Here is a 24,244-nt window from a genome sequence, read left to right as displayed (position 1 = left end):
ATTTTCTTGGAGTTGATCTCTTGTCTTTCTGAGCAAACAAAAGTCAGGTGATGGTATTTGAGCACGGCTGGGATGGATGAGTCAGGAAAATGGAGGATTTTGAGAGACCATTGTTTGTTTCTTGCTTCAAACCTATAATTATCTCTTTTTTAACCATGGCCATGATTGTTTTTTGTCAGAACAGAAAACTATGTGTTGTTCCCTATAACTGTGATCTGTATGCTGTTGTAGCAGCAATGTCTGCAGTTTTTGCAGATTAAAGCACCCATACACATCTCTCCCTCACCCCACATGGTGCAGGTATAACTGACTTACACCCCATAGTGTCACACTCAATATATTTTAGTCATTCATTTCATTTAAAATAACTGTCACTGGAACTTGGGATTGATGTGATTCCTTTCCTGGGCCAGCTTGAGGCTGTGTAAGTGTGACAGACTTTCATCTAAATATGAACCTTTGCTGCATGTCACAAACCTTTCTCCTTATGTTTCCTGTTTATCTCTATACTGTCAATAACTCTCATAATAATCACTGAGGTTTGTTGGCAATTGTGTCAGATCATGTTACAGAGAAATAGCTCATGACGGGTCTGCATGCTGAGCTGAATATCTGAGTGCCTGCACTCTGAATGCCCACAGCTATAGCAGTGCTTCTGCCCTTTCCTGAAAGAGCCAGGTGGCTGCACTTGCCCACTCCACATGTACTCCAAAGCCTCATGGGATACAAAGGGTTCTAGGCAACCGTCCACATACTGCAGCACTGTCTGTTACTGAACATTACTGAATGTGACATATTTCAAAATAATCAGCTGGAAGAACAACTTTACATCCATGTCTGTCCAGAATTATAATGTAGAATACATTGTATGTGTTGGGATCTCTGGCCATGCGCTCTGGAGAACAATAGAGCGGCCTACATGTAACCCATAAAGCCTGAGTTAGAGTGACCAACTGTTAGAGACCCCACTCATGATGTGCAACTAGTCATAAATTCCTGAGTTTAAACTCAGAACCGGCACGGACATTGGCTGTGTGCCAGCCATCTCCACGGGGGTCCGAGGTGACGTCACTCAGGTAATAAAAGGTCACTGCGACCATCAGCATGCGCTTTTTCCCCGTGCGTGCTGTGACAGTGAGAGCTTCTCCAGGCTCTCCAAATGTCCAAACCGCCAAAAGGGAGCAAAATCAGACGTTTGATTAACATCATTTTAGATCCCGGGTCACAGTTCTGCAACTCGCAGGCCGAGAAACAGACTGCTGTAATTTTCTGTAACTTTTCCTTTTTTCTTCATCCGACGTGGATCGCTGAGCAATCAGCTGATCGCACGTTAACGAGCCGCGCGCCGACTTTGTTAAGGACGAAACAAAGTTTGTTAACTTCTTCACCGGTGATTTTCTCCGCTGCCGCCGAGAGATCAACACTCCGCATCATCAGAATAACGGACGACGCTGCGAACGTTTAAGCGGATCATCATTTCAAACTCCGAATGATCGGAGCAACGCAACGTAAGAGGCTTATGTCTGGGCAGAGATAGTGTAACGTAGGGTTGTTTACACATGATTTCTGTAACTTTTAAGTGCTGCATTCATTGATTTTGTTTTCCGGTCGGTCATTTCCGCCGTTTCAGCGAGACCGCGCGTCACCAGTTAAAGGACCAATAGCTGAGCAGATAAGCTCCGGTTTACTGACTCCGCTATTGTGTGGTGACACGCGAGTTTCTAAAGAATTAGAGTGGATTCTTTTATTGGGTTGTGTTTCTTGTATTTTCATTTCTATCTTTCCTCACACTCTTCTTTCTGAACGGTGAGGCGAAAGTCCGAGCACGCGATCACGAACCGTAACCAAGGGGTACGTGGCGCTCAAAGGCTTCCGCCCATCGTTCTCTTCTGTGACCACATAAGCAACATCACGTTGGTTATCACCATCTTGGCTCTGAATAATACGGCCGGCGTATTCTTCCGTAGTCATTTTGGGTTTTGCTGAGTCATCACATGCGTGTGACTAGTTTTGTTTGCTGAGTCATCCTTTATGTGGTTGTTCATCCTGGTGTGCTGACCCCTCCTCATGTAGTCCTCCACCATTTTGGTTGTAGTTTCCCCACTCGCCATTCTGGTTGTAGCTCCTCCCCTCATGTGGCCATCCGCCATCTTAATTGTAGTCAGCCACTAGCTTGTTGTTAGCTGCTATCTTGTTAGCTGCTATCTTGCTAACCGCCATTTTGTTTGTTTTTAGCCTGTAGCTTGTTAGCCACCCTCTGGCTAGCTTGCTAACCGCCATCTTGTTTGTTTTTAGCCACTAGCTTGTTAGCCGCTACCTGGCTAGCTTGTTAGCCTCCATACTGTTGTCGTCATCTGTCTCTCTCACACACACCCACACACACACACACACACACACACTCCTGTATATAGATATACTCTTGTTGCTGTACCTGTGTTATCTTAGTTAACAGTTAATGTGTGTTGATAAAACTTAGATTATAATAGTGTTTATTACAAAGTGATACTTATCTATGGATGGTTGTTGCTGTTTAATAAATCCTGTTATAGTTTAACCTGTCCTTGACTGTGGTTATTGTGTATGTACTTGTAATAACAGCTGAATTCATGACAGCCAGTGCTCGGATTCATCCTTCACAATTTTAAGAGACTGTTTTCCCATTAATTAATTTGGCTATTGGTCCCTGGTGACAGGGTGGTGCCCCGATATTTATGTGTATTAAGCATACACTGATTTTACTTTAATGATTATTTCCCATAATCATTGACTCTTTGCCAATAACCAAATTGCTCCTACTAAGTCGCACAACATCATTGGTGCCCCGTGTGAGGCTGTCTTATTCTAGCTGTGTTACGGTATAAACACAATAACAAAAAAGGCAAAACCAAACTTTTCCATGGGTCCACCAACATAATTGGGGTCCCAGGTGAGTTTGTCTAATTCCAGCTGTGTTACAGTATCACCACAGTAACCTGCTACTGACGGTTTAGAGAATTTCTTTTCTTTTGTGTTGTTTTATTATTCTCCTTATTCTCCTCTTTTCTCAGAATTAGAGTGAAGAAGCCGTCCCCTGCATTTTTAATTGTTAACTATTAATTACGGGTACTAAGAGTATTGGTTGTGTTGTGTTGTGATTGCACTAAGAGGTGCCATAGATTGGACAGTGGATTACCTAGGTTAAGTGGCAGAACACAGGCCGTGTTCTCTTGCTTTCCTGGTTCTGTGAGTCCTGTTTTGACGTGCACTAACTCCTTTAGCATAAGGTATAGTGCTACTGTGTAACCTCAGTTACAACTACTTAGCAGCCAGAGTTAGCCCAGCACATTGTTGATTTTTGTAGGTTTGTAAGCCACAGGTTGAAGCCCACCTGTGCAACTTAAACTTGCTCAGTGTAGCAGTTTTTGATTTTTGTTTTGTCTGTTCAGTGGAAAGACAAAATGAGCAGTAGGGATTCCCACACCCCAGGAGCTAGAGGCTCCCAAGAGGCAGATGACCTGGACCTGCAGGCCACCGTCACTGGCCTCATGAAATTGGCAGTTAATGGCATGAGTGACCTGAACAGCTACAACGCTAGCACCTGTGATAAGAAAATACAGGAAGTGGTCACTTGTCACTTGTCCCTCATTTCTCAGATGCTCAGTCAGGTAACAATGCTTTATCACCGTAAAGCCCAGTTACAAGCTGCAGAGTATATGGAGCAGATTACAGTGTTGCAGACCGGCTATCATGCTGAGCAACACAAAAACTTGATCCTACAGCAAGAGGTTAAGGACCTTAGGGATCAGCTGAGTGAAGTTAAGGAGGAAAATGAGACCATCCAGCAGGATTGTCCTTATTTGAATTTGCAGCTCCAAACGACGGAGGATCAGATGAAGGCAGTCTTGATCCCTGATCCGTCTGATATTGGTTCTGACCCAGATGCAGCCCCTGTCCCAAAAGAGATGGTTAAAACGCGAACGGCGGACACCATGGAGGACAAGCTGCGGGCTGAACGACAGGCATCCCGAGCACGGATAGCCACCATATGTCAGGAGCTTGAGGGTGCTCGACAGACAGTTCGAGCCACACCCGCTGATCTGAGGACAGTTAGTGGAGAGGTAGCAGCCCCTACTGAGTTGACCGACATGATCATTCTTGACCAGTACACTCCTCCACTGGTCCACCATAGGCATGGGAATGCCTCAGGCACAAGAAGTGCAACTTCATCAGCTCTCCAGCGCTCCATACCTGACTTTGCCAAAGGAAGAACCTCCCTGGAGAAAGGTGGACATCAGCCATACTCCTTGAGAGACGACAGGGACTTTGGCCCCACACCGGCCGACATGCCATATCCAGGGCGCCGCTCACGCCCTCACTTTGACCAAACCTCTTCTCCGAAACGAAGGAGGAGTCATGGTTTTTTCCCCCAGATGCAAGCGGGACCAGGTCCCCCGGTATACCAATCACTCCGCCCACAGGGTGGACACCCCAGTCAGAGGACCAACAGTCCTAACTGGTCACGAAACCTGAGCCCACCGGCAAAAGACACTCGCCAGCCAGACAGAAAGGTCAGGTTTAAATCCAAACAGGGTAGGAGGTATGGTGGCAAAGCCCCACTTCCATTTAAAGAGGAAGACTTCCAAGAAGAAAGCTTAAAGGAGCTTATAAGGAAGTGTGTGGCTGAGACGTTCAGATCGACCATTCAGGCCGCCTAGTAACTCAAACATACTCCTAACACCAGAAACCCTGTCCCTTCGATTGTTTTTTTTCTTCTTCTTTATTTTCCTTTTTGATTTTCTTATAGCGTCACCAGCTATTTAGGATAGATTAACCCGACCAGCCACGGGGAGGGGGGGGGCTGATGCTCACACATGCCCTGACTCACCTGTGGTGGTCACCATGGTCACCAAGCCACTCTCCAGACACTTCAGCAGGTTGCATATTGGACATCCATGAACAACGACACCAGATGTTAAATTCAAGGGTGCCTTACCTGCTGTCATTTTTAACCAACCATCCTCTGAATCGAGCACAAATTCAGGGAAAGGGGGGTCACCTTTTATGTTCTAATCTTCAAGTCAGTTAGATTGAACCAGTCCCTAAATTTACTGAAGGTAATAAATCCCTCCTTATAACTATCATAGACCTCTAGAAATTAGAGCTAGGCTCTGTCTTAATCGTAATTATCATAGAATGGCAGAATGAGCAACTGAAGTCTGTTTTGAATGTTGGTTTTGGCAAGACAATACACATATGTCATTTATATTGGTGTATCATGAGGAAGACTCCTCATTGTATTTTGAACCTTAACACATGTACCTGAACCAGGAATATCCACTGGGTCTGCCCCAGCAGCCATTTGTTAGAGATGTGAATGATCTCTGTGGTTTGAGAGTTGACTCACCCTAGCAAGAATGCCAGGATACCGTGTCTGCAAGAACAGAGGAAAGTGAGATCCTCGCAGAGTGAATTGGCCACCTATGGTTGGTGAATACAGTCACCACAAAGCTCATTAGCCTACGACCGGCATGATACAGCCACTAAGCTGCTGGCTACATTAGAATACATAGCCAATTCACTGATACTCCTCCTCTTCTTTCTCCTCTCTTTCTTTCCTTGGGTACCTACATTGAGCTATGCTCTTTTGAAATTGTGTTAAATGTGTTGTTGAAATGCCAAATAATCATAGTAGAGTTAGTTAGCTCATTATTCATATCTGCCCAGACTGTGCCTCAACTCTGTCCAGACATTAAAACCTCAATGAACTCTGAATTAAAGCCTCAATGAACTCTGAGCTAAAGCCTCAATGAACTCTGAACTTTGAACTGTTGATCACTGTGTCTGCTCATCAGCTAACAGGAAGGAAGCCAGAAGGATGACCACCTTCAGCGCACATGGACCATTCGACCTTAGAGAATGTTGCTCTAAAGACTGTGGCCCCTACCCCATTCTTCAGACCAAAGGGGGGATGTTGGGATCTCTGGCCATGCGCTCTGGAGAACAATAGAGCGGCCTACATGTAACCCATAAAGCCTGAGTTAGAGTGACCAACTGTTAGAGACCCCACTCATGATGTGCAACTAGTCATAAATTCCTGAGTTTAAACTCAGAACCGGCACGGACATTGGCTGTGTGCCAGCCATCTCCACGGGGGTCCGAGGTGACGTCACTCAGGTAATAAAAGGTCACTGCGACCATCAGCATGCGCTTTTTCCCCGTGCGTGCTGTGACAGTGAGAGCTTCTCCAGGCTCTCCAAATGTCCAAACCGCCAAAAGGGAGCAAAATCAGACGTTTGATTAACATCATTTTAGATCCCGGGTCACAGTTCTGCAACTCGCAGGCCGAGAAACAGACTGCTGTAATTTTCTGTAACTTTTCCTTTTTTCTTCATCCGACGTGGATCGCTGAGCAATCAGCTGATCGCACGTTAACGAGCCGCGCGCCGACTTTGTTAAGGACGAAACAAAGTTTGTTAACTTTTTCACCGGTGATTTTCTCCGCTGCCGCCGAGAGATCAACACTCCGCATCATCAGAATAACGGACCGCCAGCATCCCGCCGAGGACGACGCTGCGAACGTTTAAGCGGATCATCATTTCAAACTCCGAATGATCGGAGCAACGCAACGTAAGAGGCTTATGTCTGGGCAGAGATAGTGTAACGTAGGGTTGTTTACACATGATTTCTGTAACTTTTAAGTGCTGCATTCATTGATTTTGTTTTCCGGTCGGTCATTTCCGCCGTTTCAGCGAGACCGCGCGTCACCAGTTAAAGGACCAATAGCTGAGCAGATAAGCTCCGGTTTACTGACTCCGCTATTGTGTGGTGACACGCGAGTTTCTAAAGAATTAGAGTGGATTCTTTTATTGGGTTGTGTTTCTTGTATTTTCATTTCTATCTTTCCTCACACTCTTCTTTCTGAACGGTGAGGCGAAAGTCCGAGCACGCGATCACGAACCGTAACCAAGGGGTACGTGGCGCTCAAAGGCTTCCGCCCATCGTTCTCTTCTGTGACCACATAAGCAACATCACGTTGGTTATCACCATCTTGGCTCTGAATAATACGGCCGGCGTATTCTTCCGTAGTCATTTTGGGTTTTGCTGAGTCATCACATGCGTGTGACTAGTTTTGTTTGCTGAGTCATCCTTTATGTGGTTGTTCATCCTGGTGTGCTGACCCCTCCTCATGTAGTCCTCCACCATTTTGGTTGTAGTTTCCCCACTCGCCATTCTGGTTGTAGCTCCTCCCCTCATGTGGCCATCCGCCATCTTAATTGTAGTCAGCCACTAGCTTGTTGTTAGCTGCTATCTTGTTAGCTGCTATCTTGCTAACCGCCATTTTGTTTGTTTTTAGCCTGTAGCTTGTTAGCCACCCTCTGGCTAGCTTGCTAACCGCCATCTTGTTTGTTTTTAGCCACTAGCTTGTTAGCCGCTACCTGGCTAGCTTGTTAGCCTCCATACTGTTGTCGTCATCTGTCTCTCTCACACACACCCACACACACACACACACACACACACTCCTGTATATAGATATACTCTTGTTGCTGTACCTGTGTTATCTTAGTTAACAGTTAATGTGTGTTGATAAAACTTAGATTATAATAGTGTTTATTACAAAGTGATACTTATCTATGGATGGTTGTTGCTGTTTAATAAATCCTGTTATAGTTTAACCTGTCCTTGACTGTGGTTATTGTGTATGTACTTGTAATAACAGCTGAATTCATGACAGCCAGTGCTCGGATTCATCCTTCACAATTTTAAGAGACTGTTTTCCCATTAATTAATTTGGCTATTGGTCCCTGGTGACAGGGTGGTGCCCCGATATTTATGTGTATTAAGCATACACTGATTTTACTTTAATGATTATTTCCCATAATCATTGACTCTTTGCCAATAACCAAATTGCTCCTACTAAGTCGCACAACATATGTGACTTATAGAGAGCTTCAGGTTTGTGGTGGATGACAATGCTTCAAATATAGATGCTGTTGCAAAGAAGCTAAGAAATCTAAATCCTGGAAGCTTCACACACATGTTCAACCCAGGGGCACAGAAGATCTGTGCAAACAGCACAGTTTCAAGATTAGTGTCACCAGTTCAGCATCTAAACTAAATGTGTAATATGGTCACAATCTGCCTTTCTGTTCCTGAGTTATGCTGTTGAATCATGGACAGAAAAGAGTATGATGTCAAAGTGAAGTTGACCTTTGACTGTTTGGATATAAAATGTCATCACTTCATCATTTTATTCCATTAAACATTTGTGTAAAATTGCACTCTTGAACCTAAGTGGATATTTGTGCCAAATAAGAGGAAATTCTCTCACTGTTCCTGGGAAAATGGAACAGACACATGGGCAGACAGAAGGCCAGAAGGATGGACAGACAACCTGAAAACAGCCGCAGCTGGGGGGCATAAAATAGCAGATCAACTCTAAAATTGACAGCACACTTACTGTCAAGGCCAACACAGGATGCAGATTGGACTAAGACAAGGTGCAGTTGGCATATTACACATACAGTAAACAGAGAAAAATGGAGAACAAAAGCCTTTGTAAAGGAAAATAAGGCAGGTTGTGTTTTTTATTGCCTGCATTCGGGCAGCAATGCTCAAATCCCCAGCAGGTGCCAGTGGAGGAGGGTTTGAAATAAAAAAACACACACACTGCTCCCAAAAAGAAAAACTCTGCCAACTGTTTGCATAATATTTCAATCACTGGCTCACAAGCAAAAGTCAAACACTGCACATTTTAAAGGCTCTTAAAAATGCTTTCAATTAGGAGGAGTAATATTCAAATCACTGGCTCACAGACAAGAGAGACATATTCAATTATGCTTTGTGCTGTTCTCTTAAAAAAAATCTGTCACAAACTAAGGAGGACTTGTGGGATATCTACTCATCTACTCAAAGGAAAAAGTGACAAATTGTATGATGAAAGCAGCAGCTCTCTTATTGTTTCCCCAAAAAGCCTGCCAAGCTATTTTGTGTTCAAATTACTGTCTTGGAGGCAGAGTGACATATTGCATAGTTTGCTGGTGCAAGCATTAACATTTTCTTTTTTACTGCTGTTCACGCTGATGCTGTCATCGTCATGTTGTCACATGTGCTGGTGTGCCAGCGCACCAGATGGCAGTTGTCACAAATCCCCACCCCCACGCATTCACTCCCTCCCCCACATGATGTGACACAATGACTGGATAGGTGGTGGACCACACGCCTGCAAATGTCACTGCCCCTGGTGCATTCTTAACCTTGTGTGTGCATCATTATGTATGACATCCATAATCATAAAGGATTTACTTTTGTTCCATGCTACTGTATGGACCAAAGAGGATTGTGGGGATGTGAGCTCACCGCTTGGTCCCTTACATTCTCCTTTGTTTAGGAACATTTACCAGCTAATACATCTCTCTTTTATTACATCTCCACAGTTCTGGCTCTGAGCGTATTTAGGTGGATAGTTTTATGTTGGGCCAAGTAAGCTGGCCCAGACAATTTTAAGGGATTTCCATGAGCCATTTTTCAGTGAAGAAGCCTGTTTTGGCAGAGACTGAGTATGTGAGGGAATTTTAGTATTGCATTGAGCAGATAAGCCAGCATGTTACATCAGCAGTCCATGGCACTTTCCAAAATCTAGTCCAAAACATGTTTCTGAGCATGACAAAAAAATCTGATGGAAATATGACATGCACCTCTCACATATGTAGTTCCTCGTTAAGAAACATTGAATTTCAGTTCGTTGTTGTCACTTTAGTATAACAATGTATTCATATTGCATTGTGAGTTGAATGCCTGATGGGGGTCTATTACTGAAATGCTACTTTTCCACAAGTACTTGTAGGAACACTGTAGACATTGCTCACTAAATTGTTTTGTCTAAAAGATTTATTATTATATGCTACTGTTGTTAAACAACAAATAATTTGCGATTATTTTTGCCTGTTCAACCCATGCTAATGAGCTTTGATGTGTGACTGCTGTTCCTCTTTTGCCAATACAGTTTGTTTATTTGGAATATGTACTCATGCATTGCACATTGCCCCATTACAGTTTTTATGCTTCCACAAATACTACGGCAGCTATTTTGTCTCTTTAAAAGGCCATCCTTTGCCTTCTGTTGCTTTGACAAACCATTTATACAAGTGGTGATTTTCATAATGACACTGTGGCAAATAAAGTGGCAAATAAACACAATTTTCTTTTTTAGCTGCATTTGAAATTGTGGCTGCTTATGGGCTTGCTGTCATTGTTCATGCAGATTAACACTGATCACAGCACTGTATTTTATGGGCACCTTAGCTTACATATAGTGTGCAAGAAAATAACTGAAATATGACTGTTTTTTTCTTAAAAAGCACTTGTATGTATATCTAAACATAAAAAGATTTCTTTTTGACTGTTTTTTTTAAACTTTAGAAAACTGTGCACACTCCCTTGTTCATTCTTACAAAGCAAAAAAAGTGGCACTTACCAGTGTTACCAATTCCAATTTCCTTATAATTTTACCAAATTAGAACCCGTAAAATAAAGGGGCATTTCATACAAAACATGAGGCTTTGTGTGAAATGTCCTTTAACATTACAGATACCTGATGGTTTTACTTGCAACACGTACATCACCATAAAAACTAAAGGAGTTCATATTAGGACAATTTCATAGCATTCCATTTCTGTCCTTGAGCCATGTTATCTCTAAATGTTAGAGATGATTACTTCAAGTGACACTAATACAGTATTAAATGGCCTCTCATGTCCCTTAATTTGATTCCTCTTCAAACAAGGTAGTTGGACGAGACATGTAAATAGTTGTCCTTATTGTGTAAACCAATTAGATATTGGCAAGGGATAGAAAAGTGGTTTTATGCAATTATAGGGGTAGAACCATTCAAATATCTGTGGTGTGCTACCACACCGAGTTACTGTTGGTGTTTATTCTGACAGAAAATGAGGTAACAAGGCTGGTAGTGAATTGTTCACTTGCTTGTGTTTTTTGCATCCTAATTTAGCTTCAAGCTTTTATGACTGAACAATTCATGCATTATTTAACAAATGAGTTATGTATGAATGTTCTGTGAAGCTTTGTTTTAGTGCACATGAAGGAGGAGAATTACACAAACAGTTTAGGAGCAGTACATGTATATATACACTTTTAAGAGCCACAATGCAGGTGCTCAAGAATATTTCTGTAAAAAGAACATATTTGTCTGCATGACAAAGCTATCAGACATCTGCTGGACCCACCTGCTCTGGACCATGATACTGTCTTGATAGAGGTGGTCAAACATGCAGATCTTCAGGTCAATGCTGGGCTGGACTACCCATACAGGAACGTTGACTGCCACAGCCTTCACCTGGATAGGTATCTGTTTGTATCAATAACGATTTAATCACAAATGGTTTACACTGATGTGAATGAAACCAACCAATATCTGTGGCTCTGTATTGTTTTCTACCTATAACTCTCACAAGACAATAAGCATATTGTGCCTTACTGGTTTGCTGGTTATATCAGAGAATTTGATCTGGAAATCCAGTGTGGCTTCTCCTGGAATGGATGGAGTGAATATAACCTGGAGTTTGATGCTTTCAAAAGGTCCAATCTCCCCCTCTCTAACCTGAAGCAGGGCACATAAAACAGGACAAGCAAATGTGTGATTTTTAAATGTCATTTATAGTCCTCTGTCTTTAAGGAAAACGAATTCTACAAAACAAATGTAAAATGACCAGTTAACTTTAAAATTGATATCAGATATTCACACAAAATGCAACAATGACCTCTACATATTTTTACTGAGCTTCTTGATTTGAACCTTTTTACTTCATCACAAAAACCATTTCCATTCATGTAGAAGAAGCAGAAATGTGTAGCTTCACATGGAATGCAATCAAACTACAGTGATAAGCTGTGTCAATTGTCTGCCCTGGTGAGAGAAATAATAAGAAACAAAAGAGAGGAGTAAGCCATTCATGCAACAGCCAACCCATTATTGTGGGACCATGATAGCTTGATGGATAATCTGCTATTTAAGTAACCGACCTTCAACCACACAGTGTGAAAGTATCAGTCAAAATGACAAAGATCGAACTGCAGGCATGCAGGCGCATGCGATGCACACAGACACAACGAGTGCAGAGGGAGAGGTGATGCACCATTAGCCCCCACCAGAGAGACATAATGAACCCTGAACAACTTCACATGGGCCACAAGGCGCACACAGCGTCAGTGCTAAAAACAAGCTGGAGAGGCAGAGAGTCACCCACAGACACATATATTAGTCTGTCTTTTCAGGGCAACTGTCTCTGTGCTAGTCCAGTTACACAGGCTCATACTGATATTTTTGGCTCGGATCTGTAGAAATGCTAGTCATTGTGCTAATATCTTCAAATATGACAATGTTGGCGAATTACAGTACTGTAACGAGATAAACCTGAAAATTTTCATTAGGATCCAATACTTACATTTCCGAAACTGATGTCACTGGAGTCTGAGTGGCTCTGGTCCATCTGGACATCCACTTCAGGAGTAAGTTCTGGATCTGTAGCCTCTGACAATGCCACACACAGTAAGCAAAACCTGATCTTAGATCACTGTTCATTCTTGAGTGGTTGAGTGGTCAACCTGTGTTGACTAGCTGCCAACCCACCAAATACAACACAAAGGAAACAGTGAAACACTGTGAGTTGAACAGATGAAAGAATAGTTTCATAATTGAAATTTGGCCTCATGGTAGCACTAAGGGAAAGCTCATTAGGAAGACTAAAATCAGTAGCTTTCTCCCGTCTGGCTCTGTGAATGTGCATTTCAAATATTGTGTAAATATGAATAAGAAATAAGACTGAGTAGATCCTGAGCGCCAAGAAAAATAAAATACTAAATCTTCCTTTTGGACATAAATTTAGAGGCTGATCTGCAAACTGGCCATTAGTTCAAGACACATCAATCAACTTAAAAAACAAATATGGAAATAACATATCATACACTGCCAGAAGCCTAAAATCAGACAGCATTTTTCAGCAATGGTGAATAAAAAGAAATAGACACAGTGTCTTTCAAAGCCAGCAGAGCAGTGGCAAAAGACTGAGCAGCTTATCAAAAAATCAGTAGAGGAAAGTGCTGAGTGCCGCGATGAAGACTTCAGATCTGAGAGAACATTAAAGAGAAGATGCCTTCTTGTCCCCAGCTGTGGGAGCAAGGTGAACCCTACGCCTTTCCTGTGTGTGTGTGTGTGTGTGTGTGTGTGTGTGTGTTCCTTAATTTTTCTTCTTACAAGGACCAAATGTCCTAACAGGAATAGAGAGATGAGAGAAATCACCCAATGAGGAGATTTTGTCAGTCCTCACTTGCTGTAATTCAGAGGTTGTGAAATGCTGTCTCTTACAAACCATGTCCAGATACATCTAATCTACATTCTACTGAGGTTTTACATATTTTGCAAAGGACAAGGATGTTTTAGGATGGGTATGGGTTCGGGGAAGAGTTCTTTCAAACAGAACTGGACTGTGTCTGACTCATATTGTTAGTATGTATACAATGCCCAGTGGGAAAAGGGAAAGTGACAATACCAAATTTGGCAGTACAAGTCAGGTTCAGATGGGTTGGGTTTTAAAGATGCAAGTGCAGGTTTCAGTCTTAGGCCCATATCAAGCTCAGGGTGAAAATTGGCATTAAAAAATCATTTGGTGAGTGTCTCCATATGTTCAAAAGCTTCACCTGGCTGCTCTAGCTGCAACGTATTAGAAAGCTCCCGACTGTCTTGCTTTGTCTGGAGTTCTTGAGTTTCTAGGGATGCAGAGCTCCTCTGGTTGTCACATGTTATGTTTTGACTGCTTAAGTCCTGTTAGCCAACACACACATACAGACACACACAAACACACACACACACACACACACACACACACACTCATTTGATTTTATACATGATTTATTTTAATCATATGTGTCTTCAAACCTGGTCATGTGAATTGACCGCAAATTCTATTCATCACACCCACTGTAAATACAAATATTTTAATTTCTCTAATTTTACTTTGTTACTGTTTGTACTGAAATTTACTCCATCACGCCATCACAGAAACAGCAACTGTTGAAGTCCAGATCGATAGTCTGACCTGGCATGTGTTGACAGAGACCTGGGATGGCACCTGGACCTGGCTAGTTTCTGGACTGAGACATGTGGAGGTGTCCAGGCTGAAGAGGGTGGCCAGTGCACCCTTATTGGTCAAGGTGAGAGTCCGTGAAATAGTCTGACCCACCACATGCAAGCCAAAGTCAATGAACTGGCTGTCAACCTCCAGCTAGAGAGAAGATAAATTCACACCACTAATTACCATCAGCAGTGAAGAGCTGCCAGCTTGAGTACATAGTTTTACATACATTAATACATAAATGCATTGATTAAATAAGACACGGTATAATTAGACTGTTATAATAGCCAGTCAATGTTGTTCTTCTGTGTTGTGATTGATGACATATTTATTTAATAATCATTGCTCCTATTAACCATTTATTAATTTTACTGCATTATTAATAACCTAAAGCTGCAAATGAAATCCATGTTGTACACTATTATGTGACCAAACAACGTACTGTGTATGTAACAAGAAAAAATAGCTCTTCCTGGAAAGACAGAACAATATGAAAAGATGCGGAAAGATTACACTGACGGTCATTTGGAATGGACACTCTAGATTGGCTACATCAGATTACTCACATCACATTTCTTTATGGTGCATCTGACAGGCACAGAGAATGGACCCATCGCTGATGCAAACTGGATCTCTCCCTCCAGGTTCTCATTGATCTGCATGAAAAAATGGGACAATGTGTTGGTTCATATTGGTGTAGGACTTCAATTTCAAGTAAAGGTTTGATGATCAAACTGCAGAAATATTGATTCCAAAACAAGACAGGAATGAAGGCAGGCAGAGTACATGTGATTACTTGGCTAATGAGAATGAATAGAAAGCTGAATGCAAAAATCTGTGGATCCTGTGGTTGTTGCCTCGCACAGTTCCTAATAACAAGAAGCAAATGTGTTAAAAACTATAATATGTACAAAGGTAAAGGATTAAGCAGAGATTCCATTGTGAAAACACTCCATTCCAATTTTACAAAATTGGATTAGAGCATGCAATAGAGCAAAATTCATTAGTAGCTATTCATTAGCTAGTACATTTGGCTACCTCAAAATGGAATAAACCTCTTAGTATATCTGAGACTACAGTGTATCAACTGTAATATGAAGTACAGATGCCTAAATGAAGAGGTGATGTTACTAACCATAGGTTGAAAAACAGCTTGCACATCACAGGACATCCCAGAAGATAAAGAACCAGGAGGTTCAAAGCTGAAACACAGATCACTATGAGTTTCTTCGTACCTTTTCAATGCAATGTGTTACAATGTGTGAAAAACTAACACTGTTCCTATGGCTATTTTGCTAAAAATCACACAGATAACACAAAAGTAACAAATACTTTTTTTGACAAGCAGCTTGTGTTAAAGCAGTGTTTGTTCTTGAGTCTTTGAATGGCCTCAGCAACAACAAAAAACAAGACTTTTAAAGCATCACAGAATCTGAATGTGCTGTATTCAACGAAATATCAGCAGCTGCAGACGGAAAGCTGAGGTATGAGGAATCTCCTGAGAGTGGAGCAGGTAAGTGGAAGAGTTTGCATGGTGCAAGAAATAAAGAAAAGAAAAGGCTATTGTTGCATATGAAAGCACTGCAGTGTTGAACAGAATAGTTGGGAATTATTTCACAGTCAAAATCAACAGCTTATTTCCAGATTTAAAAAAAAAAAAAAAAAAAAAATTAACATTGGGACCGACCATGAGCTATGTGAAAGCAACATGTGGATCTCACAGCACATGTTTACACCAACTCTAATGCAGCCCCGAGGAGTTTGATATCTTGCCGCCCTTCCAGAGAAGCAACAGGAGGGCAGATCAATATGAATATGGCTGGCAGTCAGCCAGAGATTCAGAAAGGATTCTCAAAATTCAACAGATAAACAAAAGTTAGACAAATGCAACTATGAGCATAATTAGGAAGCAGATACAGATTATAGAATATAATGGATATTCTTTTTTGGTCTTCGTAGTAGTCACATCTGTTAAGACGTAGGGGGCAGCTGTGGCCTAGTGGTTGGAGAAGCGGCTTGTGATCGGAAGGTTGCTGGTTCGATTCCCCCACCGGACGGGCAGGAAAAATTTGAGTGAGGTGGAGTGATAATGCCCCCCCCCCCCCCCCCCCCCCCCAGCTGGCTGATGTGCCCTTGAGTAAGGCACTTAACCCCCAATATATGCTCCCTGGGTGCTTGATGCTGCCCACTGCTCCTGTGTGTTTCACTGCATGTTGCATGTGTGTGTTTCAATCAGTGATGGGTTGAATGCAGAGAGGTAATTTCCCAGTTTGGGATTAATAAAGTAACCTAAATTAAAAAAAAATAATAATAAATTAAATTTAAGTTGGAAAATTGTGTAGATTATGAGCTAACAAGTTGATGTCAAGTTGAGTGGAAAGGATTCATGTAAGCTTTTTATGTCAACTTTTCAAACTCTGTGAAGATGGACATTAACTATGATGAGTTTCCTTATATTAATACACACTCTTAACACTTTCACTTTCCCTCTAAAAAGAGATGACCTGATGTTGTCTACAGTAGCAAAGAGTTTAATTAGCACTCTCTGCAGGCTATCATCAACATCAATAGGCAAGAGACCATTATGTGAGGTCTGAGCCAGTTGTTTGAAGTTGTTGGTCCAGCGGTCAGATAAAGAACTTGGAGCAGACCGGCTGAAGCTGCCATCCAGCTCACCACTGTGACCTGGAAGTGTATGAAAGGATCAGTCTTTTTTTTTTTTTTTTTGGTGGTGGTGGGGGGGCGAGTATACTTCCTGGTTGGTACCATCCTTCTTGCATAGCTTCAAGATAGGTGGTATGGAAGGACATGCAAAGAAAAAATAGAACAGTTCACTTGGGATTTAATGCTGAGTGAAGCAGTGTTTGAAAAAGCCTGCTGGAGCCCCATATAAAGTGCTGCAAACGAGGCCATACTGTACAGAATATCCATTGCAGCTGACTGAAGCGATGAAGCTGGGACTGTGGCAGTACAGTATCATTGACTTTGCTGTTTGTGCTATTATACATTCTGGATGCTTCCCATTGGCTTCTAATACAGTAAATCAATAAGCGCTCTCAGTTTATTATTCAGTTCAACAGAGCTAAAACACCATCACCACTGAAAGTAAACCAGTGAAGTAGCAAAACTTTGATGTGGGTGAATATAACATGAAAAAAACTTGATAGTTTTTAATCACAAATAAATGGCTTGTTATGGCATTAAAACAGGCCTCATAAAGGAGATCATAAAGACCAACTGCAGTTTTAACGGATGCTCATATCAAATAATTTCTTTGTGGATGTTTAGTTGGAGCACTTGAGGAGATAAATGATACAATTAGTACACTTGTTTGCAGTATGGTTTTCTGATTTCACTCACTGACATTAACCTTTCTTTGCCAGAACACAAGACCCCAAGAATATGAAAAAGCCCTCAGCCTTTAAGCCCTGTCTCACACACTCCACACAGAACTGTGTTCTGGTCGAGGCTGCTGCTTTTGTGTTTACTGTTTTCTCTTGCACTGTGTATAGTTTTGTGTACTATGTATAGTCTGTATAGTTCTTGTGCATTATATTTAGTCTTGGGTTGTCTGCACTATGTACAGTTTTGTACAGGTTATATTTGACTAGTGTAGTGTAGTGTAGCACCTGGTCCCTGGGGGAATGTTGTTTCAGTTCACTGCTCACTGTACTATTGCAAATAGCTGAAATAACAATAAAAAAACACTTGACTTGACTTGAAATTTTGTAGAAACATTTATGGTCCAGAGAGGATGAAGCCTATTAAATTTGGTGATCCCTTCACTTTTCTCTAGGTGCATTTATCTGTTTTGCATGAAATGTCTCAAGAACTACTAGATGGACTGCCATGAAATTTGGTGCAGACTTTCATATTTCCCATAGGAGGATCTGTACTGATTCCCGGACTTTTTATCTAGCGCCATCATCAGGTCAAAATGTATCTTCGGAGAAGGATAATTCAAGCTGCTGTCTGGTCACTGGTCAGAGTCACTGCTGATAGTGGTGGTATGGTTACAGAGCATGTAATTTAATCTAAGATACATACTATTGAGATTTTTATGGGTCATCTTGGTTCACAGTAACGCAGACCAGACACAGGACTAAACTATCAAGGCGAGTCTAACTGTGTCTCCTTATACTGTCGCAAGCCTGGAATTTGCCTGTCTATATGTTGAACATGCAAGGAGGATCTGTTTTCTATTTTTGTTGACCACATGTTGGATTGGTTCTAACTATCTTGGAGTCCATTCCTAAGTGAATCCCTTTTTTGAAAATGAATTTATGCACCTCGGGATTTGGTAGCTTTTCCACAGGTCTATTACAGACTAGGTCTACAACTCTGTACTGCAGCAGATAAAATCATGCCATTGAATTTCAGTTGGACATAAAGGTTCCCTTTAAATTTGCGGCTTGAACTATTTTGCCACTAATGCACTTCCACAGACTGGTATCCTGGTATCCAAAATTAAACAATGTATCTCATCCTAGCATGATTTGGACCAAATTAAACAAATCAGAGGTGTGATCGCACCTTCAGATTATGTGGAGTACCACCATTTCTACTACAGTTAAGCTTTGTCTCAACACAGACCACAGAGGGGTGTCTTCCTCTTAGCCAGTCATTTGCAATAAATGCTAGGAAGTGCCACTAACTGCAGAAACACAGCTTCTATACAATGGCTTTACACCAAGTCTGGCAAGCCTGGACTGTTGTGGTTTTTGTTCCAGCAGTGAAAAGATACAGCAGAGCCCATTCTAACACAAATTCACACTGCTTGTGTGCTGGGCTGGGGGGTGTACGGGAATGGGAAGCAATTTTTAGAAATTCAGGGGGCGTACAGGGAACCATGTGCTGGTGTGAAAAAGCCCAGTGTGTTCCTGTTTAATGTTTCTCTATCCTGCTGTTTTTAGTTGGGAGAGCCATGAAGACTTTGCAATTGTCACAACTGATCTTAATATTGCAGGTTTGAATGTGTAAATAATCTGCATTCTTACACAAAGCAGACACTGAATTATAGACAGTAGGGTGCATGACTGGTACAGTGGCTGAAATGAGTGTATAATTCAGCTTTTAAATATGACATTTCGTGACCACCACGGGCACAACATATGATGGATTACTATATTATTCCTCATACTCAAAAGAACCGCAGTCAATCACTCGTGGCATCACAGAGTGCACTGCTGCAGAGCACCCTTTCAATTGGGGGTGTAGAAGAAATCCTGTACCACCCAAGACTGAACGATTATTCACTCTTTTCTCTAAGATACATAATCACACCTGTACTGTGTCAAGAATTTCCCTCCAGGGATAAATAAAGGAATTCTGATTCTGATTCTGAATAATGAGTAGAGTGACAAACAGATGCAGTAGGGAACCAAACAAACTTTGTCTTGACAGGAGAATTTTTTCTTATCTATTAATGTAGTCCTAAAGAATTTAATGTTGAAAACTAACAACAACTACTTCTGTTGCTAGTGTCATTAATAACTTGATTAATTTGATTTTGAATTCTCTTTCAGAAAAAAAGCATCCCTTTGAGATATGTAGAATCATAATCTGTACTGAGACACAGTATACCAAGGGAGATGAGTGGGTATAACGTGCACTATACAGCATGTGTGCATTCACCTGCTTGATAAGTAAGCACAAGTTTGCTACAAGTACGTTAAGACCAGAGGACTAGAAGGTGATATGTTCAGACAAGTGGTCCAGTACAAAGGCTCAAAAACAGCACCAGTAGCTTCCAGCAGACTCGGCTGCAGCCTGGGAGACTCCTCACTCAGTCAGGCAGAAAGAAGAGGGATAGAGAAACCACATCAAATCATGAGGGAGCTGATGGAAAAGTGATACACAGTGAGTGACCCGGAGAACAGTGCATCTCTGCTCGGCCTGTGGGCTGCTGGCAGGATGAGAGAGAGGAGATAGCAGAGACGGAGACTGACTCACTGAGCTGAGTCTCTATAGAGAAACTGTGAGCGTGGTGATCCACATGTGGGAGGACAGGCTTTGCTTTCACGTCCACTCCATCGTCTTTTAAAATGACAAGAAATGGTTGTATTAAATTCCTAAGTGGGGAAACACAAGCAGATGTTTCCATGCGATAATAGAAGGTGTTCGGCATACGGTGAGCTCAGATGTGCTGTAACATGTTCTGGTTTTAAACACCTTTAGATCTGGGGTTTTCACAATAGCAGAATTCTGTCATTGAGCCCAATTTTTAGATATTCAAAGGAACTATATTACTTAAAACCCTGCTTTTGTATCTTTTATCTGTCTTTAAGAAAAATATTAATGTCTTTCCCTCAGAATGTTTGCTCATTCAGATTAATCTATCCTACTGTGATACACAGATCCCAAATGAAGTTGCTGGCTTCTTTCACAGCTCCCATGTGCAAGTTTGGAATATTCAGAGTTAACCTTGGTGGCTTACAAGAACTACAAGCACTTAACACTTTAATGGGACAGTTCAACAATACTGACTCTGACAATGTAAAGAACTTACTTGATGGATATAACATCCTTCAGATGCCTGGAGACCCCAAGAAGCTTACAGTGATTAGAGTTGTAGCTGATGTTAGTCAGGATGATTTTCTTCTTATATATTTTTCCCACTTCAAAGTCCTAAAACAGACCATTTAATGAGATGTCAGTCTGCTATTAAAATCCATCAACAACTAAATAATCAAAATCGACTGTTAATTAGACTTACAAATGAAAAATGCCAATGAAGTGCAATTTCATTAGTATTTGTTGTTCTAAAAGACATGATTTCTTGCGATAAAGTCTTTTTAGGAGAGATGTTTTCACAGAACCAGCAGCGCGGTACCTTGAAGAAGATGATCTCTGGTTTACTGATGAATGGAGGTCCTTTCAATTCTTTTCCATGAACTTTTTTAACAGGCTTGTTGAGCTTTCTACTGGCCAGTCCAGGTTCTTCTTGCTTTATTTCTGTCTGCACCAACGTAGTTTTCTCATTCAGGAGCTTCTGTAACCATACAGGGAAGAAATAGCTAGTAAAGTCATTATAAATCCTCAGTATAATAAAACTATACTGTATAATTGTAACCACAAAGTCTGAATTCACTGACAGTCAGTTCATCGTCAGTTCATCAATTCTCCCCTTTTTGTCTTATTTTCTCCTCTGAATGTCAGGGCTGTAGTATGAAAAAAAAAGTATAATATTCTCTGCCGGAATAACTAGTGATCTAAATATGCACTGCATGTCAACCAGGGCACAAAAGATGAAGAGCAATTTAATGTAGGCTATAAAATGTAGATCAAAGAAATTTTATTTTTGTCTATTATTTTTAACAGAAGAATATTTTCTGATTTACCATTACTAGATTTTGAAAATGTCACAAATTCAGTACTGGTAAGGCTATAGTGTTGACAGCAAAATTTTTTTGATACCATTCTTTATGAAAAATACATGCTGAATGAGCTCATTCTAAAAACCCTTTAATTCATTTAACCTAACAAGCCAAAGTTCTTAGATATTAAATGGTGTCTCAAGGAAAGCAGCCACAGAACATAACAGATTATTATTCTATTCCATATTTAATCTATTATCACAGTAGATTCTAATATTTGCATGATTTTAATTTAAAACAGAAAATGGCATCTAATAGGCATTTGACAACAGCTATCAGCAGTCGAAGACAGTAGCAAAAAAACACTGAGTTATTAACTATGTGTTTGTATCATCGTGTGGAACTCTGTTTATAATGGTACTGTTTTACTTTTTATGATTTTGTCATTTTATCACAGCTGTATTTTTTCTGTATTGTTAAGCAATTGTCATCATCATTCTCCCACTTACGATTCATCTTATTAGCTTTATTACATTGCTATGCTCATCTACTGCACCAGCCATTACTGTGTGGAGAAGAAGCCTGATGAGGGGGCGCGCGCCTGATCTGCATGTTAGGAGGAGATCACTTCCACTTGACTGGGTACTTGTGCAGAGTTCTGAGCTGTAGCCCCACACTTGCTCTGAGGCCTCAAAGGCACCAGAACAATGAGAAGTGATGCCTGTCGCACCACATTTCAAGTGTGTGGGGGGGCTGGATGAGACAGGGAGCCAACACACCTCCATGGCAATGAGCTAGAGACACTTCAGATTCTGATTTAAGAAAAGTTGGAGCTGGTGCTGTCACTATAGTGCAACTCAATATCAATATGGTGGGGTTTGACTGATATATGTATATGTTAACAGAAACTGAAAAAAGCAATACCAGCTTTGGCTGTCTAAAAGGTCTGCAGTGTTCTTAGACACAGTATTAGAAAACCAGCCAGTTGCCTACTGGCACTCTCTGTACTGTATGCTAAGATATCACTATTATTAGCACATGACACTTTTACAGGAACAAGTAAAATAAGTTGGTTAACTCTTCGTGACTCTTTAACCAGAATCCAGTAGGACATTTTGAACTGATTTGTATGGATTTATGGTGACAATTGTGAATGTCATTGTGTCCTCGCCTCCATCGCTGCTATAGCTAATAGTAGAATTGCAGAAAATAGTAGCCTTAATCAGGAATTTTAATAGGCAGATGAGTTTAGCCAGAGATCACTTTACAGGGGAGGAGCTGTAAAAACAGCAGCTGCCACAGTAATCTGGATAGATAAAGAGATACAGGTAAAATCACTTGCACTGTGCGTCACAGCTTCTGAACACAGATGCTTATGGTGGTGGCAAACAATGTAGTTAGCCCTACTATGAATGTCATTTATAGCACCAATGCCAGCAAGATAATTTACTACAAATAACACTGCACCAGTTTTAGGATTTGTTGGATCACATGTTCTGAACGGTCATGTGCTTAATTAGTAATGGTACTACCTAATACTACATGTGCCCTGATCAACTAGCAACAGTCTGTGGATCAGAAAAAATGTGATCCCTCTCTGGTTTCCCATCAGCAAACACTAGCAATTATGTTTTTTGTAAAACTCTAACCAGCTTTAGGTATAGCCATTGGGAATTGAACATGTGTTTTGAACTTCTTCCAAATCATCAAACCCCAACCCTAAATTTTCAAGTAGCCTGATTAATAAGTGAAAAGGAAATTAACAGAAACAGCTTTGTTGGTTTTATCAAACCTGCCATGCGACTATTTCAAATCAATTAAATATCGGTTTCCAGTGCACTTATTTATATAACATGTTTCAATTTGCAGGTAGGCAATTCATCTGCTGAAAATTATGCAATAAGCACATCCATAGAAAAATTATGTGCATGCGGTGAAAGGAACATGATTTATGAGTGTTTAATTTTAGCAGCTTGCAGGGATTTGCTTTTGGATGTCAGTGGATGTTGTTATAGTGCACCTTGCAGTTCTGGTCCCACAGCCCAGAAAACTCAGGCTCAGCCAGACTTTCAGCAAGACTCTGGTGGTCCCCTTCCTGGTGCATGGTTTCCTCCAGGTCCTCAACATCAGTGGAAGCACATGATGAGCTGCTAATGTCACTGAACTCTCTCAACTGCCGGACAAATGCATACACACATTGGGTCAGTGTTAAAAATAGACTTAATTTCCTCAAGCAGTTATTTCTCAAATATAATCTCACTATTATGGGTCTCTTCTCAGTGGCTGATGGGGGGCAGGGCTCCAAGTCGTACAGGAGCTTCTCTCTTACTGTCCCCAGAGATGGGAACCTCCTTGTGGTTGAGAGTTTGGGCAGAAGCGCTTGGTGCCTCTTTCTGCTCTTTACCAGCTGTTCCTCCTGAAGGATTTTTGCCACAATTTCCACTCTCTTTGACTTCTGCCGCTCTGCGAATTCCCTGCGAAGCGCAAATCAACAACACTACATTATCCTGAAATGCAGTCATGTATTCCTCAGCGCAAGGCGAGAGAAAACACCCACACACTGCTGCATTGAGTGGGAGTAGAGGACATGCATGTGGGAGAGGAGAGGAGAAGAGAGGAGAGAAGAGGAGAGGACTTACTCTTGTTTTTGTTTTATCTCCTCTAGTTGTTTCTGTTGGTACATATGCTTGATACTGTCGATGCCTTGGGCCTGCAGGGATTCTCTCAGTTGTCTCTGTTGTTGCTCTTTCTTCTGGGCGTTTGCTTTGGTTTTTCTTTGTTGGACCCGTAAGCTCTCCTACA

The 24,244-nt window shown here is 41.4% G+C and overlaps 1 protein-coding gene across 5 annotated transcripts in view; it reads right to left on the bottom strand.

Moving 5' to 3' along the window:
- The window catches only part of cfap74 (cilia and flagella associated protein 74), a 56,014-nt gene that overhangs the window by 25,697 nt on the left and 6,073 nt on the right, over positions 1–24,244 (bottom strand). For all 5 annotated transcript variants that reach the window (XM_046396892.1, XM_046396894.1, XM_046396896.1 and 2 more), the window contains 12 exons: positions 24,082–24,239; positions 23,703–23,916; positions 23,463–23,615; positions 20,959–21,117; positions 20,635–20,753; positions 15,262–15,328; positions 14,693–14,782; positions 14,091–14,276; positions 13,693–13,816; positions 12,441–12,526; positions 11,474–11,596; positions 11,223–11,344 (listed from right to left, as the gene is read on the bottom strand). In XM_046396892.1, coding sequence (XP_046252848.1) covers positions 11,223–11,344; positions 11,474–11,596; positions 12,441–12,526; positions 13,693–13,816; positions 14,091–14,276; positions 14,693–14,782; positions 15,262–15,328; positions 20,635–20,753; positions 20,959–21,117; positions 23,463–23,615; positions 23,703–23,916; positions 24,082–24,239 — 1,601 coding nt within the window. The remainder of the gene's footprint in view (positions 1–11,222; positions 11,345–11,473; positions 11,597–12,440; positions 12,527–13,692; positions 13,817–14,090; positions 14,277–14,692; positions 14,783–15,261; positions 15,329–20,634; positions 20,754–20,958; positions 21,118–23,462; positions 23,616–23,702; positions 23,917–24,081; positions 24,240–24,244) is intronic.

The sequence above is a fragment of the Scatophagus argus genome, chromosome 8 (genome assembly GCF_020382885.2).
Source record: "Scatophagus argus isolate fScaArg1 chromosome 8, fScaArg1.pri, whole genome shotgun sequence".
Lineage (NCBI taxonomy): Eukaryota > Metazoa > Chordata > Actinopteri > Scatophagidae > Scatophagus > Scatophagus argus.
Note: the sequence above shows the minus strand (reverse complement) of the source record. Positions and strands in the feature narration are given on the sequence as shown.